Below are 21,202 nucleotides of genomic sequence, written 5' to 3'. Positions count from 1 at the left end.
GTCAGTGGCTTATTCATTACCACACATTTTGCAGAATTATTTGATTGCTGTCTTTTGACTGTGTTTAATAAACATAGTACACATTTCACAGCTTTTAATGCTTACCTACATCACCATCCCCTCACTGCCTCAATAACGAATGCAGATGCTGGTTTTTTAATTGTTTCTTTGAAGTATTCAAAATCAGTCACTGTTAGAGGCGAAATATAAGGCAGGATGCTTTGATGAAACATATGGCAGACAAAACCTTAAACAGACCGATAGGGATTATTGGAGGTTGTTCTTTTTTGTTCCCTCTTCTGCAGGGAATAAGATATTGCTAGAGACCATCTGAGAAATCCACCTAGCAAATCCCTTGTTGTTGCAGGGATCTAGGACATCAGCAATGATTCCAGTACCTCACTTTTTTCCTGTGGCATATTACAGCTGCACCATTGCTGTTTCCTATAAGACCAAAAGTTATTAACCAGAACTTCATGGACATTGCGACGTTTAGTGAGCTGAACTGTTGCAGATCCTCTTGGAGTAAATGTCTATCAGCTAGGTTGCCATTTCCAAAGGACTGGATTCAGTAATTCAGGTGATTCCTTACAGTCCTCTTTTCTGGTAGTTGATATTATTACCTACATCCACTATTTTGTTCCTAAAAACAAAATTTCAGCTAGGTCTTCCTAGGAGTCTTTGGAAGCAAATGTAGGAGAACAGAGGAGAATTAACAGAAAAAGCCAAAACAGCAAAACGAGGGTTTAAAGACTAGCAACAAAAAGAAAGATGAAAAAGAAAAAAATAAATAGCTTTAAAGTTGAATTCTACTTCTCCTTCCTTCCTCTATTAAAAAATTGACGTATTCACTTCTCTCACATCACCTTGCAAATCCAGTTACGTAAGTATACTTACTTACGTAAGTAAGTATCTGAAAAAAGCATTCAGTGTTCTAGTGTACCTAATTATTCCCAGCAATTGCTATAGAGGTAAAATGGAGAGCACACAAAAGCACAGTTTGAAGGTGTATCAAGTATTCAGCAAGACATTTGACTACTGGCATTCATTCAACAAAAAACAAGATTAGAAAGGGAGATGTCTGTAAGACAATTAATAAAAATTATATTTATTTTAAAACCTCAACAATATGTTGTTATAAAAGTCATTGAAGAATAAAAGAAAAAAATCTTTGACTTCTTTGCTCCCTTTCTTCAACAGCTGAGTTGGTACATAGAAAATAATTCAATACCAGAAGAAAAAATTAGGGGTAACATTTCAGGATTATCAACTTCTTGAATAACAATATAGTTTTGGAGGAGTGTAACGTTTGTAGAAAGTGGCCAGTTACCAAGCCATTCATCACAGATTAGTTTTGAGGATCAGCTCTTCAACCTCTGTCATCTGAAAAATAAAAAAATGACAGTTCATTAGCTGTAAATAATATTAAGACTAAATACAATTGCAGCAGATAGCAATTATTGCTGCCCCATTATGTCTTGCTCAATTTACCATTAAATAGTATTTAATCTTCCAAGAGCAAGATTTGCTCTCAGTCTTTTTCTAGTTGGTAGAGGAGCGGCATATGTGATAACAGAAGAAGAAAAAGTTGCAGTGAACCATTTGACCTGGTAGGACTTCAACACAAATTCAATTTCTTTCCTAAGAAAAAAAAACCAACAAACAAACCACAAAAGCAAGAGTTAGGGATTGAAGATATTCATCATAACAAGGCCCTGCCTTGAAGGTATCTGTCAGGAACAAACCCTGTTTGAAGTCAACAAGAATTTGCCTGAAAGATACAGACTTGGGTTCCCAGGCTGCTGAGTTATAAAAAGTTCTTGGCTGTAAACAGGGAGGGAAGTAGTAATTTCATACACCTTACCTCACTGATTGCAGATGCACTTGATAGCTTTCTGTCTTGTCTGAACAGATGTCCAGCCACTAAAACCATGTTGGACAAAGTCCTGCATCCCCTCCAGGTACAACTGCTTCTGTTTCAGTATGAGGGACCAATGACTCCAAAGGTGAGTGTGAATGAGGACAGACAGCTGGATCTGAGTAATACACATGCAGTCTGGAATCAACAGCACCACTGTCTGATACTTGACCAATGTGCACTTGTTCCTTTAAAAAAAAACTTCTGAGAAAATTTATAAAAGGTCACATTAAAAGTTATTCTTTTCCATGCCAGTTTTACATTAGCTGGGATTTCATACGCATATGGAGCCAGATTGTATTCTCCGTTACAGATATGTAAATCTGGAGTAGCATCATCAACTTCAGTTTAATTGATCTGGATTTACATCATTGTAATGAATGCCCTGCAGGAAACCAATTTCATTTTCAAGAGCTTTCACTGAACATGAAAACCTGCTACTAAATGTACTTCCAATGGGAGGAATTAGACATAGAACCGATGTTATCATAGACAAAGGACTTTGATGAATGTGACTGCTAGTGAACGCTAGAGCATTCATATTTTCTGACAAACACTGCACTGATTTTTTCATGCACCTGTAGTTGTCTCTCTTCATAACAGCATTCTATTTAGCCATTTATTATGGGTAACCCCCAAAATCAGAAGATTCAAGTCTGGAAAAAACAGTACTTTATAAATTCAACTTCTTTTTCAAGGAAAAGGCTTATTAAACCATTAAACTAACATCAGTTATTTGGTACCAAAAAGCTTCTCAGTGGCCTATAACAATTCCCCTATCAAAGAGCAGCAAAAAAGAAGACAGACCTTTTTTTCTTCATAGAACTATACTGCTTTCTCCAAACAACCAATAAACTGACTTTTGGAGCTAGAAAATTGTGATTTTCTCAGCTTTCTCATTTTCTAAATGTAGGCAAAAGTAAAGCCAAGGAGTTTGATAAAATGATAAAGCCAAATATAAAGGACTCAGTCTTTACAATAAGACCAACCTATAAAAACCCTATGTATGAAGTAGGAATTAACAGGGAAAGAGAAAACAGGCTAGTTTGTCTCACTCTTGTGTAGGTGAGTGGGTACGGAAAAATGAGGAGATCACAAAACTCCTTGCATACACTTTTTGTTCTCCTTTCATTAATGTTCTTCATGCATAGAAGAGAAGGGTCCTATCTCCTTCCATTGTAGTATATCTACCCCCCAAGGAGCTGTGAAAAACACTGGCCTGCTACCTTTGAACAAACCTGAGTATAGCAGAGGAAGAAAAAGATTCATACTTCAACAGAACATTTGAGCATGCCTTCACACACCAAAGATGTGAGATGCAAGCCAAAAGATGTTGTAGCCTTGTATCACCTACACATGGCGGCAGGGGTGGATTTCACCCTCAGTTCACTTCTTTTACCATTTTTACTTTTGAATCTCAGTAAAAACTATTCCCAAGGATTTAGTGAAAAGCAGCAATGATGGAATCCATCAGATAACAATTAAGGCACAGCGGGAAGAAGTCACCGTCCTTTCCCCCGTGCTGTGGTTGGAACAGTGGAAGCAGGCTGTACCCTTGTGGAGCTGCAGGCTCAGTCTGTGCTGATGTCTTGCTGCTCCACAGGGTGCGTATCATGCTGGCTTTGGCGTTCTGCCCCACCCTTATGTTGTTGTTTGCTCAAAATCTAGTACGCTACTAACTGTTTTAACGTCCTGCCTATACCTTTCACCAGACTTTGCTTCCCTCCTCACAGGTTATTGATTACAGTAGCAAACAGGATTTCATGCTAAGCCTCTTCCTAGTCTTAACAATTAAGCCATAGAATAAGGCTGTCAAACACCTGGACTGCAGACTCTTAAGATATTTGCATTAACAAAACAGCAGTCAGTAAAATATGGCATTGCTTTAACACTTTCTATCTGACTATGGAAATGAAATACAATAAAATGAATAAATATTATTTATTCATGAAATGAATAAAATTAAAACAACAAAAAAAATCTAGTTTCCTCTTATGCCATACCTAGGTAGTGAGATCCAACTTCAAGCAGGAGAGATGAGTGAGAAGTTCTGCAGAGAGGGTGAGTTGGAGTCAAAAACTCCTTTCTGAAAGGCTTAACTCCTAATCCAGGTTCATTATCTGTAATGTGGGCATTTGGCAGCATGAACTAGAAGGGCAAAAGGGTATTTTCTTCGTTCCAAAAAAGCCAACATGTAGAGTCTAATGGTATTCTCAAAAGAGGCGGAGACACTTCTATCTTACCCTTTCCAGCTTTTCTTCCTGCTTAGATCTGAGGTAACCATTTCATAAAAGCACAATATGACAATGCTCCAATTCAGGTGAAACATATCTATGCCACTTGAATATAAATAATGCATGATGATGAAAGAAGAAAAGTGTCCCGGTTTCAGCTGGGATAGGGTTAAATTTCTTCCTAATGTTGTATTTTGGATTCAGCATGAGGAGAATGTTGATAACACACTGATGTTTTCAGTTGTTGCTAAGTGCCCTCCTAGTCCAAGGACAGCTCCCGTGCCTACTGACTGAGCTAGGTACATGAGATGGGAGGGAACATAATCAGGACAGCCAGCCCAGCTGGCTAATGGGGTATTCCATACCATGTGACGTCCTGCTCAGTATATGAAGGGTAGGCGTGATCCAGGAAGTACCGATCACTACTTGGTTATCGGTCAGCGCGGGTGGTGAGCAATTGCATTGTGCATCACTCATTTTGTATATTCTATCATTATTTATTATCATTATTTTCCCTTTTCTGTTCTATTAAACTGTCTTTATCTCAACCCACGAGTTTTTCTCACTCTCACCCTTCCGATTCTCTCCCCGTCCCACTGGGGGGTGGGGGGAGTGAGTGAGCGGCTGCATGGTATTTGGCTGCCTGCCAGGTTAAACCACGACAAAAAGAAATGAGAAATGTTTTAGTTATGAAGTAAAAAAAAAAAGAAAGAAAAAAATGAAAAAATAAATAATTTCTCCAATACTGTTCTTCAACATGCCAAATTCCCACGGTATGCATTTTACCTCTTGCTTCAAGTAGATGCACACCTGTTTCACATTTCATTAAGAAATTTTTTTAATAAACTCCTTCCTAAGTGACTCAATAAGCTACTATTGGTCTACGTAAAAGCCCAGTGTAGCTCCTGAGGACTCTGGAAAAAGCTATATGCCCCCTTATATTCTGAGTATTTCCCCAAGCAAACCTGCAGACAAAAATACAGGCAGAGGGGAACTAGACAGACAGTGACTTCACATGCCTCAGAGACACAGTGTCAGATGTGATGATGTTCACTGGATATTAGGAATGACCTTTCATTTTTTACTAAGATACAACCGTATCTTTAAAAAGGAGAGAGTGTGAGAAAGAAACACATTGAAACTCTACCTTACTCCTCAGAGACAGTGTCTATCTGTGGCTAAATTCACGTGCACTTTTGGAAATGAGCTGGATTCATAATGCAGCATCAGATTACAACAGGCTCATCTGTATATTTGTTTATTCAGGTCAGGCTGCTTGGACAGTTGTGCCCGGTTTCCTTCAGTAATGATGAACTCTAGCAAAGCAGATGTTACAAGATGCTACTGCTGGACTAACCACCAAAGATGACTAAGGTTTTAACTAGAGCAGTGTCCTGGTTTTGGCTGGGATAGAGTTAAATTTCTTCCTAGTGCTGTGTTTTAGATTTAGTATGAGAAGAATGTTGATAACACAATGATGTTTTCAGTTGTTGCTGAGTACACTGTCAAGGACAGCTTCCATGCCATACCAAGCAGAGGCTGGGATGAGGCAGCATAGCCTGGACAGCTGGCCAACAGGGTATTCCATACCATGTGACGTCATGCTCAGCATATGAATGGTAGGTGTGATCCAAGAAGTAGCGATTGCTACTTGGTTATCGGTCAGCGCGGGTGGTGAGCAATTGCATTGTGCATCACTCATTTTGTATATTCTATCATTATTTATTATCACTATTCTCCCTTTTCTGTTCTATTAAACTGTCTTTATCTCAACCCACGAGTTTTTCTCACTCTTACCCTTCCGATTCCCTCCCTGTCCCACTGGGTGGGGGGGGAGTGAACGAGCGGCTGCGTGGGGTTTGGCTGCCTGCCAGGTTAAACCACGACAAGCAGCGTGCAGGAACTTCAAATAACTCTTCACCCAGGATCTCACATATGTTCTGTCTTTCAGTTACATGCAAGGTTACACTCTTTAAATACCTTCTTAGAGCGGGACCTGTCTTAAAAGTGGACAGCCTGCCAGGCTAACCTGCTATAGTGTAAATGCATCCATTACAACACCAGTTTGAAATTGCAATAGTTGGGAGCAAACAGCCCCTGGCAGCGGCCCGTGACAATAACACTGTTTTTTACATCATGCTGAAGAAAAAAAGCTTGAGAAACACTTCAAAAGCCCAGCATTAAAGGAGTGACAGAAAGTAAGATCTTCATTTTAGAAACTACATGAAAGCTCTGCCTTGTTGTGAACCACTGTAACTATAATGACATGCACATTAAAATGCAGTATTATAATTAAAGGTCACTGTATGCAGCAATCATTATTTACTGTTCTCTCCTTTAAAACTGTGCTTTTCTTTTCAGACTTAGAGAAAAATTACTTATCTTGTGCATTTTCTCCATGCACCCAATTACATACTCGAGCTAAACATAATGCATATTAACTTAGCCTACCATACATCCAGAGGGCCTGGAGGTGTCCAGTTTTTCTATCAGAAACTTTGTCTGGTAGAAAGAAAGAAGATATTAACCAACTGTCCGCAATTAGTAGGTATCTGGACAAAATGGACACATGGTGTGTGTCCTACTTGTTACCTCACTTTAATGCATCTCCTAGGCATTCATGATCAGTAGCACATGTTTCTATCTGGGAAATCCCAAAAAGAAGTTTTGCATATTATGAATGTCCTCTGCAATACGACATAATGAACTATTTATTAATCCAGGTAAAATACATGGCACAATATAAGTATGGCTGGTTAGCTCAAAAACCTGTTCTCCCATACTGTATCACAATAACTTTGTTATCTAAATGCAGAAGAGACAAAATCATTTAAAAGGAGTGGGCTTGCTATATTTCATGAAATAAATGATGTGGAAGAGATAAAGCTATATAATGAGTTTTCAAAGTAAAATATATGGTCTAGGAAAAAGCAATAGCACAAGAATCAGAAATCAAAAATCTCAGTGCTAGAGACTTCACCATGGTCATACAGAAACCCAGCAGTCTCACACACAAGTATATAATGATCTAAAATAATTTACATGTGCACTTAACTATTTGAATTCATAGAACTGCATTTGCAGAGCATTTACAGACGAGTACTTTATAAGTCTTTTGTAGTATAAAGACCCAGCCCTGTTAAGGTAAATTTATGTATATATTTTTGCAGCTATACAAAATTTCACTGACTTCAGTTCAGCCCTAAATGGTTGTAGAAAGTTCCACTGCCGTGAACATCTGAGTCTTACTGGAGGATCAGTTCCCTAATATCAGTTTAATAAAAGCATATACATAAAGTATATATATACACATATGCATATATACATACATATACTTTTATATATATATAAAACACTATGAAAATCTATTTCTTCCTTGCATAACATTTTTTTAGTGAATGGTAAAACATTTTGGGCCAGATTTTAAGGTTATGTTACAATTTGGCACCTCCCTCCACTGCACTCAGCATGTGGTATTTTTACACAAAGAAGGTCGTGTACTACCCACTGCCTGAAAGTGAGGATTCAAAGAGTAAAGTTACACTCTCCACTGACACGATTCTTATTTAAAAAGTGTTATCAACATCAGTTTTAAAAGTCATCTTCTGAAGTGACTGAACAGAGCATTCTTCAAATAATATACCCTAGTAGTTTGAAAAGTTGAATTAAAATTTATTCACAGGGTTATCTAATCTCCAGTTATTCATCAGAGTCTTTTCAGATAAGAAAACTTGATTTATTATTCCCAAAAAACTACATTTCTTACAAATCACTAATGACTTCCTCTGTGTACATTAGAGAAGCCTGATTTTAGAAAAATGTTAAGTATCCCTGTTTTGACATCCAAGACACTTTCACAGAATGAGGCCACTATCTAGCAAACTTTCCATATAGCATAAGCTTATAATTGCTTCAAATAGGTATTGACAAGATGAATATTCTAAAAATTGAACTTCCATAAAGGAGTAACCATTTTCAAAAAACATTTACCTATTAGCTGTCAGATTTACAAAGAAAATATGATGCAAAAACTACAATTTTTATCCTAACTGCTTCTTCTGATCATATTTCTGCAGCATGTACAAAATTATCAATCAGAACTGTATTGTCAAATGGTGGAGCCCACCACTACACACGTGAAGGAAGCGTTGTTCTTGTAAACAGTGTTGTACAGGCCAATACCTATAATATAGTTTAACAAAAGTGCTTGTTTCCAGAAAAAATAAACTCCCATAAAAAATCTGTGATGATGAGGTATAATGTGTTGATAATTTTTAACCAAAACCAGTAATCTTTTGGCTTTTTGTGGCTAGATTCAGCTCTGATGTGTTATTTTTAAATCTAGCGATAGGTCAGAATGGATGGAGGTTGACCAGAGAAACTGTGGCTTCAAATTTAATAAAACATATATTATGCAGTATCCAAAAAGGAGACTCAGACAGAGCAGGTAGGGAACACATTAGCCAACGGATCTTCCCAGCTCCAGCCCTTTGACTGTGGGTTTCACAGAGTCCTGGCCATTTCAACCAAGTAATATCTTCTGCAGGCTGAATGGGCCATTGTAGAAGCTGGAGGAAGCATAATGTATTACTTCCTGCAATGCTTGCCCAATAATCAAAATACATTTCCCTTCATTTAGAAACCAGATATTTTCTTCATTAACTTCTCACATAACTTTTCTCAATTCTTTGCCACATAAAGATACCATAAGAATACTACATTATAAGAAGTGGCATATCGCTTTGATATTTGGTGAACACTGCAGATGATTTTTCTCATGAAAACATGATTAGAGGTTACGCTAAACACATTTGCTTATCCATCACTACCAATGATGCCATTATTCAGGTCTAATCATGTTTTGTAACGGTATAACTGTGAATGGCTGGAAGTTAGATGCTGCGAGAGCACTGGGAGAATTGCTAGACGACTTCAAAAAACAACCCACGTACTTGGTGTATTCTGGGTAAAAAGGATATGTGAGAGGTGGCTCCTGGTAAAATATAGTACTCTGTTAACCTTACTTGTTCTTTATTTTGTTTCCATTTTTGGCAGAGAATTAGAGTTCTGGCTAGTTCCTTGTGATACCCTTGCCCAAGTGCATCCAGTGGGTACTGCACACAACTAGGAGTTTGATCTTCTGCATTGTTCAAAATTAATCAGCTCAGTAATCAGCCAGAACACTCTTCTGGAGGGGCCCAGTTACCTGAATCACCAGGGGAAGGCAAGAGGACCTCCTTGATCAGGTCTGGGGCTTGTAAAACATTCTCTGACTCTTTAGCATGTAGGATACCACTTAAGGTAAAACAGTAGTAATGATTTATATGAGTGTATATGTATGCATATGAAACACTGAGATGCTGTACAGTCCCGTTCTATTCTAATGCACTGATTGTTTTTGTTCCTTCTAAAAATTTTCTACAATTTTTTTTTAAATTTAAAAAGTAAGAGTAGAATTAATCTGTAAAATATGAAATTGGCCACAAAAACATTCTTTTACTCAGCTTACAAATCTCTGACAAATTTTTGTTTATTCCAGGAGTGTGTTCTTCCTGAAGTCTTCACTCCATATTTAATAATCTTTACTGCATACCTAATAAATCATATACTTAAATGAACTGTAAACATCAACATGAGTTTCACTAGGACAAAAAGGGGAGACAAATCTGCATATTGTTGGCAGTATAGAGTGGGTAGGATGACAGTGAGTGATGAAACAATATATCGATGTGGAGGATGATTCAGGCCTTTTAAAATTTGTAGAATAACAAAGAATGAGATGGCTTTGATTGTCATCTCAATTCATTAGAAACAGGTTTTTAACACTTTTTGATACTTTTCTTTGCATCTGAGTTGGAAATGATTAAAATTGGAAATGTAACATTAGGCTATGTTCTTGTCTTAGCTATAAATGAGTTCCGCATTAAGACTCCTCTCTTTCTTCACCAAGCTTATTTGTGTATTTGCAAGAGTAACGGCAGAAGCAGCAATGGACCTCAGGCAAAAGAGCTTGTGCGTCTATCAGTATTTGGGTGACTGGCTTATGAAAGGTTCATTGGAAGAATGTGCCCTGGAGCAAGTGAAGATACCGTTCATATTAGCCAGTTTGGGACTCACTGTGCAACAAAGTACCGAGTAAATCCAGCACTGGAGTGAGAGAGAGCTCTACTCTGAGACTAGAGCTATTCAGAACATTTTCAATAAAATGAAAATTTGTAGAAACAAAAATATTCCATGCAGATAAACAGGTTTTCATAAAGATTGTATGGAGTAGGTTTTGGGATACATGATTTGCTAAACTGGAATGGCCAAGAAAGAGAAAGACTAACAATCTCCCATTTGGTCTCCCTTTCTTTAACCCACCAAACCCAGACACTTGATTTAAAAAAACATTTCAAGTTTTTATTTTCACTCTGCAGGCAATGAAGACAGGAGTTAAAACTTTAGCATAAATAAATGTTGTTCTCTAGACATCAGTCATGTAAAATCCCTTTCTGGATATACCTAGAAAAAGTGATTTTCCATATCACTCCTACTTCAAAGCCCTGAAAAAAATGTGGTCATTCAAAGTACATCTATGTTGTCAGTGACTAGCATAAATAGTATTTGGATCCAGTACTAACATCCTATTATTGCTGCTGTAAAAGTGGTAATCCTGTTGGGAGTTACCAGATAAAAACCAGGAACTTGTCACCAATAAGATCAATGGATAAATTCTACGATAAAGGCCATTTCTTCACCTTTCCTACAGTATCCCCTCATGACAAACACCTTCCTAGAAAGCAAGCTATCTAATCTATAGGATCTGTCTTTATCTACAATATAACCACCCTCGCTTCTCCTTACTCACATAATGGAAACTACAGAGAAAAGCCCTCAGGGTATTACAGCTTCTTAAAGCAAACTTGTCAGTTTTAATTCAGGTTAGGTGCCTGCATAACACAAACAATCAGGAAGGAACCAAATCAGTTCCTTTCAGATGTTGATAATTCACATGCAGTAATTGGCTTAGGCATACACTCGTTTAACATTGACACGGATTCATTCTACGGATACATAATACATATAATGAGATGGTCATCTATAAATATACATAGATATATGTATCCCAGCATATATACATATATATATGTATTACATTATATACATATTTTAATATATATATATTTCAAATGGGTAGACAGTTCTCAATAAATGGACTGATAAAATTCATGCCTGATGGAGAACTGCATTGGTCTTTGTCAGTGTGTCAGCACAATATATATGCCTATATATATGTATTCACCCATGTATATCCACATACACTTAATGTATGTATGCATCATATATGTATAACAGAGCATACAAATCTATGTATAGCATTTGAGTAATGATGTGACAAACATTAGACACATTGCATTAAGTGCTTAGCTGGGAATAACCTTTGGTATGGCCTCACAAACCCTTTCCTTTTCTAAGCTACACACTTCATATCTGGAGCATGTGGAAGCATCTTACCTTGCTTCCATTTTCTCTTGCCTCCCGTTCCATCTTGAGATCAGAAATTAGGAGAGTCTTGTATTTGTTCTTTCCATTACTGCTGTGATCATCTAGTCTGTATTCTGAAGTCAGCTGAGCAGAGAGGGGACTGTCACTCAGGTTCAGAGGCTGCTCATCCTGCTCCAGATTTGTTTTGCCATTACTGTTGGTTTCTGCCATCTCCCTGCAGTGTGTTCCCCCTGAAGCATTGGAACTGTGTCCCACGGTCTCATTGCCATTAAAACTCTCTGCGGCTGAATCATCTATTAAAAAATATATATTTTCAGTCACATGCCACATCATCATCTCTGTCCAGTTCAAACATAATTTATACCTTCACAATGTTTTTCAAAATAGAATGAAAATGTTTTATTTTACTAGCACCAGTACATTTCTGCAAAATGTACACACACACTCCTCCACGTTTTCAAGTAAAAAAACTTTATGTAAATCCATAAAATATTACTAAATTAAGGGAAATTATCTGGGCTGACACCTTAGTGTCACTGTGTACACAAAAGATAAGTATCACAAAGGATTTTTAGGGACAAAGTCTGCCTTAATCCATCTGTCTATCCATGTGTCTATGAATCTATTTAGATTCTTATACCACGCTCATTACTGCAGTATTGCATGTTTCTGAAATCAACAGAGATGCACATGGCACTGAGAGAGAATCTAGTTCTCAGGTTTTAAGGGTACAGAGCAGCATATGTCATATCCATAAACATCCTCTCGCACAGATATGATGTAAACACATCTGATGTATTCACTGCTGGCAGTAGAGATTATACTTGAAAAGTCGACTCCAGAAACAGAGATCATCTCTTCATTTTGTTCAGGTGCTCATTCACTTCGCTCATTCATTGTGTGTCATAATATATTTAAAAATACTGCTCAATAAAGGATTCAGTTATCAACCTGAAACTTACATCTGAAAACTCTGGATGTGTTGTTGTTACCCCTAAGATTTTACAGCTGAAATGTATGATTAACGTGTCTTCACATGCCTATGGGTTTGTGTATCCTGTGTTTGTCAGCACTTTTAAACTATCTTCTGGTCAACAGGCTATCTAGTAAAACAATTCATCCTTCAATGGATTAAATGGCAGCAGAATTCGGCCCCCAATTTGCTTACTTCTTGTTCTCTAAAGCACCTCTTTTTTGGTGACTTACATGGTTTTGCTAATGGTGCAGATTATCGCAAACAGTGAAGCTGGAAACAAAACTGGGGGGTTAGCAGCCAGAAACGTGTACAGATTGAAACGTGTACAGATATAGGATGAGATGGACCTTAATATACCATCTACTTTCAGGCCCTTCTAAACAACTTCCATGAAAAAGAAACAAACACATTTATATACACGTGGAATTTAAAAAAACATCAGGACACATTCTTAACAGGATGTGGTCAGAAATACTCATGCTTGAAGCTACACAATTTATCAAATTGTTGACTCTCCATCACTAATATAGTACAAAACAACTATTCACTGCCCTGAGATCAGAATTTTAAAAGTGAAGAAAATATTGTATAAATGGGTAATGATTTAATTCGATTAAGTACTTAGAGAGCCATAGATAAGCCATCATACATCAGTGGCTTGCTTGCTGTACTCATCCAACACGTCTATGTCATAAAGTATACAGGACTGGGCACACATTCTGAACATATTTTTTTAAATTGCTCTGTTTTGTAAACCTGTAAAAAAAAATCTAGTTTCATGAAAATACATAATAAAAATCATAATTTAAATGCTTTTATTTAAGGAACATTTTTTTGTTTTACAAAATGCTTTATAATTAATGGCTGCAATAAAAAATAAAGCTATGTTTTGGTATGTACCACTTTTACATTATCTCTTACAAATACAAATGTGTATACAATAAAAGGCATAACATTCCTAGAATAAGACTTCTAAATGTGTACACCAACCCAGCTTGCAACAGAGCAATGGAAATGTTCCGATTTAAAAACCTGGGGCTACTTGAGGATTTCAGCTACATAAATGAATAAGGTGAGCAGGATTTATCCTTAATAAACTTTCTATCATGCCCTGAGACTTAGTCTTGCAGGGCATAACACATTAAAAAGGCTAAAGTTCTAAACACAATTTCAGAAATAAATATGCAATTTTATTATTCTGAACTAGAAAATGGCATTCTAATACAGGGTCTTTAATTTTTTAAAGAAAATAGCTATATTTACAACTCATTTTAAAAGCTCTGAAATATCAGAAAGAAATCCAGATTTCTTTATTTAAGAGAGAAAAACACTTTGGTTATCACTGATTCGTATTTTGGCTGCTTGATTATCAGTTTAACAAGTGACAGTTAATTTCAAATTAATTAAATCAATTACTGAATCGGTCACCGAGTGAGGGATGCTCCTTCCTTTGAAGGGCTCAGAAAATTCCCTGCTGTTGGGAGCAAAGAGAGAAACAAGTGAGTAACCACAGGATGCAAAGAGCCACCTAAAAGCTGGGGGCACTGCCTACTCTGCAGCACACAAGTCTGATCCCTAACGAACTTCTGTGTGCCGGCACGCGAGTGTCCCAGATTGCGCCGTGCAGGGGAGCCACTACCAGGACATAGATGGCTAAATGGGAATGATGGAGTAGGAAGAGAGCTGTGCCTAGAGCCAGATCCAGGAACAACCAAGTCCAAAGCAAGGCTGTTAGTTTTGGCTCGTAATCATATGCAATAATGCTTCTATTTCTTTTTTTTTTTCCCTGTACAATGAATGGTTGACAACTAAAACTTACATGTGTGTGAGAATGTTACAATGCAAAAGAAAATACTTGTTCTAAAACACAACCATGGAAAAAATACCTGTGCTGACTAAATGTGATCAAGCATTATAATATGAAACAATAATACAGTATTTACACGATTTTGGCTTTGCTTAGCAAATGCTTAGTTACTTGATGGCAAATCTCAGTTTTCACTACAAAGTCAAATACCTGCTTTTACAGTCATTTAACCTTGCTTGTTAGAAACGGGAACTATTGTCTGTCAGGATGATGTTCAGGAGAATGGCTACAATGGCTATAAATCACATTTTTGCCAAGTAAACATAAATATGCATTGCCACAAAAGAAATCAAGAAAAAAAAACTGATTTTGCACTCGTAGTTCCTTACAGATGTTACCAAGGTAACTAAATTACAAGGTTTAGTACATTTCTCATCCCTGGGCAGCTGGTCTATTTTTGCCAAGAATAAGGCTACTCTAAAGCAAGAGTTTCTGAGGTATCAGAAACACAGACCACATCAGGAACAACTGGTTTTGGGGAAAAAGGCAGGAGGGTCTGGCCCGGGAGAGGAAAGGCACGTTCACCCTCGGATATGGGCAGCCACGGCCCCAACACCTCCCGGCCCTGCTCGCGGCCGCTGGGCCGAGCCGCCCCGCTCCCGGGCCCGCAGGACTGCAAGCACGCACGGCTGCCACGCAGCTGCCAAGGGGCAAGGCTGGTTTCATGGAGGCCTGTCCCTCAGACCACCCTCTGCAGTGGCGACCGCCTCTCCAGGGGGCAGGACGTGAGATCTCGCCTCCTCACTACGCCCGGCGAGCGGGGGCTGCACCTAAGCCGGGGCCTGGGTAGGGACTGGCAGTTTGCTTGCAGTTTTCTCACCTTTATTTATCACAACACCTCAGTGAAAATAAACTGCTAATGCTGAAAGCCTGTTCTCTTACCAAATATTTTTTTCCTCCATCCCACAGAGGCAGAGGTGTGGTGACCTGGGGAGGGCTGTGCGCAGGCCCAGGGGAGCCGAGGCTCTGCCCAGCTATGGCCGCCGGCAAGTGCTTCTCCGGGGCAGCTTGCCAACAGCTCCTCTTTCAGGACAAGGGCACCAGTAACGGCAGGCACTGAGGGGGAGAGGCCAGGGGCCAATCCCTGGGGCAGCGGAGTGCAGTTGGGGAACATGGTGGCACCCCTGGGACCTGCTGACATCATGGTGGCAGTTGGGGGCTGCCTGGGCCTGGCCCGACCCCTGCCCCTTGCCGGGGACCCCGCGGAGGCCAGGGCCACCCCGGCCCCGCGCACATGGGGCAGCAGCCATTGACCCGCTGCAGGGCTGCCCTCCTGCAGGAGGCCGAGCAAATTGCAGCGGCCCTCCCTGGGTTGACTTCGGCACCACCGCTGGCTGGCAGTCACTCCAGGCTCCCTTCCCACAGCTGGCTGATGGGGGGAGAATAGAACTCCACAGCCATCAGCCTACATCTGGGTACTTGGTACTGATCGCACCACTGATGCAAGGACAGTGTGTTTTCAAAACATGCCTCTTGTCTGAACCACCACCACAGGGCGGGTTTTATAGGAAGACCTCCAGGGAAGCATGCCACAGGCGCTGGGAGCTGAGAGGGGAGGGAGCAGAGGGCTTCCCTGCCCCGCGTTGGGTGTCGGGGCAGTCACGAAAGAGGCTGTGGGATGAGCTCAGGTCTTCATCACCTTCCAGGGCCGCTGCTATCCACAGGCATCAGCCATGACAGCAAATGATGGCCTCATCAAACGTTGCTGCTTGCTCAGGGCAGGCCACATGCACAGGAACTGTGGAGTTTTCAAACCCTTACCCCAGCATACTGGAAGACTGGAAGCACATCTACAACCGTTTTTGTTACTTAAGCCTGAAAAGGGAGAGTCTGACTGCAAAACATGTATGTGTTTCACTTCTAAAAAACAGCCAGCTTGGTGCCTCACCTATGCAGAGATCCTTCTCCAGGGATTGAAGAGCATTACCCCTCAGAGAAAAACTCCAGGAGCAGAGGGAAGGTACCTTTGGATCGGGCAGCAGCCGAAGCAAGGAGCACTGTCCAGGCTTAGGCATGGAGTTCTCACTCACGGACTGGTATTTCTTAAACCTCCTGATGCCAAGACCTCCTTCTCCCACCTTGCACAGAGCTCCGCGCTGATCCTCTGCTCTGACCAACACCCTCTGGGCACCTTCAGTCCAAGTACTCTCTGTGTTAGGGGTAATTCTCAAAACAAGAACTGCAGTAATTTTCCTACTTCAAGTTAGTTTCTTGTTATTCATCACATTGCCTCCCTCATCCTTCCAGATCACCTTGAGGCCAACTAGACACAAAGTGACTCCAGCTTTGTTTCTGCACACTTGAGAAGCCCAGGCTCCTCCCTGAGAACTTTCCAGGCTCATTGCAGTCACCACTGTGTTAGCTTCTCCCCCTGCTTTTGAAGGAAACTTGGAAATGGTGGAAGAAAAGACAATGCCAAAGAAAGCCCAAGCAAACAGATGCTCTGAATATGAGTTTTGATTCTCAGAACTGTTGTGTTGTTGTTCACTTCAATTATCTGCCACAGACATTCACGTTATCATGGCCTACACTTCTGTCAAAACCCAGTTTCTCTGTATTTAACACCTAGGATTTTGCAACGTGATTTCCGTGACAGTTGATAGTTTAAGGGCACTCTGATTCAGAGCAGGAAACCAGGTCTTAATTTATAGGATTATGTTCTCCTACCAAACAATGTCTAGATTTATGAATGGGCAAACAACATATATTGCTAGAATTAGAGATTCTTCTGTTACAGGTTAAAATACAGTTCTTCCGCCCAGAGAGAACTGTCTTCAGACCAGATATGTCAAATGCTCAACACTGTTCTCAGCAAGAGTGCTTTCTTAAAGGAAAGCAAATTGAAGTGTGCACCAAATCTGGCTGGAATAACAAGTCCCGCAAACATGTTTCCTGAGAGCACAAATTTAAGATCTGAACTTTGATATAAGTGTCATTGAAGTTCTGTGAATCTCAACTCTCACTTGTCTCCTTGAAAGAAAAATCTCCAGATGTTTTAAAGGATCTCTTGCATTACTCTTAGAATCAATTTCATACTATAAATCACCCAGACTTTTATATTCCTTGCAGGTAAGTCGCGAAGGAGTCAACAAGCCATTCTACATAAAGACAGATCTCTGAATAAATCCTCTTCCTCTCTCAAATTAATTCTCAGGCTAGAATTTAATTAATATTTAGAGTATGCTTAAATAGTTTATACAGTGGAGATTTCAGCTCTCTTACTGCATATTTTACTAGTCAGTAATCCATAGTGTTAGCCTTCAGCTCTAACAGCAGTAGTGTGGCACAGTCCTACAACCGTACAGCCACATGGAAGCTCAGATCTGCTGAAAGGACAGACGTGGTGATGGGTCAGGGAGCTAAGGAGCCCACTCATTAACACTAAGAATGAAGCAAGAGCCCCATGATACCAAAGCAGCTCTAACACAGCTCCCTTTTTTGCCATGAAGCAAGGCAGATAGCCTACTTAGGAAGCAGGCAAAAAACAAGGGAAAGGCAATTAACCTCACAGCACCTTTGGCTCTTTTGAGACGTTCTGACTACATGAGGGCATCCCACAAGCCAAAACCATTCCTGGTGTAATGAGTCCGATTAATCACACCAAATGAACACGGCAATTGTTGGGGCCACTTTGTTCATCCTGCTCTAAGAAGCTGAGATGGGAGAGGGGGACATATGCAGCCCAAACAGACACTGATGCTTGCAGACTCCAAGGTAGCATGCACACAAGTTAAATGAACATTTTGAGTGGGTTGCCTGTTGACAGAGCATCTCTGAGAGTCGCAGTTACTGTAAGATGGGTAACTGTTCCCTCTAAAAGGAGGAGGTTGGATGTGAATGAGTTGAGTGGGATGAGTGAGACTGAAGCTGCTGGCTGTGCAAGTGCAGGCTGTCATAAAACCCACTCTTAAAGATTGCCTACCAAAGTCATGTATGATGAAAGTTGCTTTAATCTCTTTGGACCATATACCACCAGCCCGGGTCTTGCTCAACACCACCTTACACCCTTAGCGATCTCATTCATTTGAACAGGATCACTTGCGAGAGACAGTGCTGCAGACAGATTCCAGACCAGTTTTCAGTTACTATGCTGTTCTCTTTAACCTTTGGCTTCAATATTGCATGTGCTTTATTTTTCCTATGTTAAAATACAACTTTAATGAAAATAATATGCTATATGAACAAATATTTAAAACTAAATTAGTTACATTCTTTCTGTAATTCCACAAATCCAAGGTATGCTAGCAAAACCTCTGTCCTGGTTTTGGCTGGGATAGAGTTAAATTTCTTCCTAGTGCTGTGTTTTGGATTTAGTATGAGAAGAATGTTAATAACACACTAATGTTTTCAGTTGTTGCTAAGTACTCTGCTAGTCAAGGACTCTTCAGAGGCTGGGAGGGAGCATAGCCGGGAGAGCTGGCCCAGCTGGGGTATTCCATAGCATATGATGTCATGCTCAGTATATAAATAAGAGGTGTGGTCCAGGAAGTAGTGATCGCTACGTGGTTATTGGTCAGCATGGGTGGTGAGCAATTGCATTGTGCATCACTCATTTTGTATATTCTATCATTATCATTATTATTATTTTCCCTTTTCTGTTCTATTAAACTGTCTTTATCTCAACCCACGAGTTTTTCTCATTCTTATCCTTCCGATTCTCTCCCCATCCCACTGGGGGTGGGGGGTGTGAGCAAGCGGCTGTGTGGGGTTTGGCTGCCTGCCAGGTTAAACCACGACACCTTCTCAATAGGAGCTATTGAAAAAATGCTCTACTGGTGGCAACTGGCAGCAGGCACCATGAATCAGACAAAAGGTGGTGTAGAGTGCTGACTCATGGAAACTTCCGTAGTATGAAATAATTACAGAGACTTTTCTAAAAGAACCGATAAAAAGGCGAGGTCACATTTCACACCCACCACTTTTCACAATGACCGTTTAATACCAATTTGTCACAGTTATGTATTTGGTTATGCTTCATTTACATCACAAGTCATGTTTCAAGCACAAGTTCAATACATAACTTAAAAGCCAGTCAAAATCAACTATATCTATTCATCTTCTCCATTGCCTTTCATATTACGATAAAGAACAGTGGTACAAGTGGAGGTACAAAGGTGATTTCAGACCCTCTATTATTGCCCGATTCATAAAGCATAAGAATGGCCATAGTTGGTCAGATCAAAAATCCATTTAGTCCAATATCCTATCTATCTCCAGCAGTGGCTATTAGGAGGTGTTTACGGAAGAGAATAAGGCAAGCATATACAATTCTTCCTCCTACTGAGGGCTTGCTGAGCCCTTAATAATTTTCAACTCAAGGTCTTTTTGAGCTGGATGTGGTTTCTAGTAACATACTGATGCTCAACAGATTTCTTTTCCATGCAAATATCCAGTCTCTCTTTGAACCTGCGTAAACCTCAAGCACTCTTCTCTGCTCCTCCAAAAAGTTACTGCCACTATTTCTGTTTCCACTAAAATGTCAGTACTGTGTCAAGAAAACAAGGAACAGGAAGTAAGAGGCGGGCAAGAGCCTTTCCAGAGGACAGGAGCGCAGCAATGTGCAAGGAGCTCAGTCCCTTCATTCGCAGTGAGACTGCATTTGCTCCATTCAAGAATATGTGTTAATTGTCCTCTTCAGCTAACCTCACGAACGTTAACAATTTTTCATCTCCTTTTGATACATGTAGCTTTCCTGATGTGGTTGGCTTCTGTGAATTCAGCTACGGAACTTGCTGCATTGAAATTTGAACCTGGAACGTCCATCAGTTTCAGTGCGATGCCAACCAACGAATCCGTCGCTGTTGTTTTCAGTGGTGGAGCAATAAGTCAGGAGCTACTTCATATGATCACTCACTGCATGTGTGTTTATGACAAGAAAAAGGAACAAAGCAAACTACAAAACTAATCCTTAGTATTGTCAACAAGAGTACAGTAAATTTTATGGGTTTGATATACATATGCACATACACAGCGGAATCAGCATTAGTCAGGCTGTAAATCTTATTTCATTATTAAACAAAGCCCCCAGTAATTCACAGTTTTTCCATGGATAAATGTCTCTTCTTGTTGGAGGCACAAACCAAGCAGATATTTTATTCAATTATAACATTAAATAACAGAACACTGAACAACTGCCACTCCATGACATCAGCAACTATCAGAAAAATAATACTGCCCTGTCAGTCTCAGTGTTCTAGAAGGGCTCATTTATAAAGCTTCATGAGTGATTGCATGCTTACTTTGCCTGCAGAGCTACAGTCCCTGCAGATATACAACAAGGAGATGAAGCAGAATGGCTATTAGGAGGGTACTGCACATGTAAATGACCAATTGAATAGCTCACTGGGTGCACAGTAGTCTTATTATCACTATGCATCTAGTTTTACTTGTGCTTTGGTATTTCCACTTCAAAAGACATAGCCCTCACTGCCCCTGGGGAGAAAAATCTCTGATTTTCTCTTTACTCTGGACAAACCTCTAGGGCACTTTTTGTGGCAAAGGCTCTATCAAGCAGTTCTTAATACAGAAAACCTGCAATTCTTCTAAAAGTTTTTATGCTGCCTATGGGATCATATTTGAATGTCTCAATGTCATCTGGCATTGAGAATTGTGGCTTAGAGCTCCAGCTCTGGACAAGCATTGCAGGAACAAGTTCTCAGCCCGATAACATGTAAGTGATGCCAGTGGTATTGCCTTACACTCATCCCAAACAGGACTCC

General features: G+C 39.8%; 1 protein-coding gene across 2 annotated transcripts in view; it reads right to left on the bottom strand.

Moving 5' to 3' along the window:
• NOL4 (nucleolar protein 4) overlaps window positions 1-21,202 on the bottom strand; it is a 199,280-nt gene that overhangs the window by 72,779 nt on the left and 105,299 nt on the right. For both annotated transcript variants that reach the window (XM_075141908.1, XM_075141910.1), the window contains exon 6: window positions 11,650-11,933. In XM_075141908.1, coding sequence (XP_074998009.1) covers window positions 11,650-11,933 — 284 coding nt within the window. The remainder of the gene's footprint in view (window positions 1-11,649; window positions 11,934-21,202) is intronic.

Source organism: Calonectris borealis, chromosome 2, assembly GCF_964195595.1.
Source record: "Calonectris borealis chromosome 2, bCalBor7.hap1.2, whole genome shotgun sequence".
NCBI classification, from domain to species: Eukaryota; Metazoa; Chordata; class Aves; order Procellariiformes; family Procellariidae; genus Calonectris; species Calonectris borealis.
Note: the sequence above shows the minus strand (reverse complement) of the source record. Positions and strands in the feature narration are given on the sequence as shown.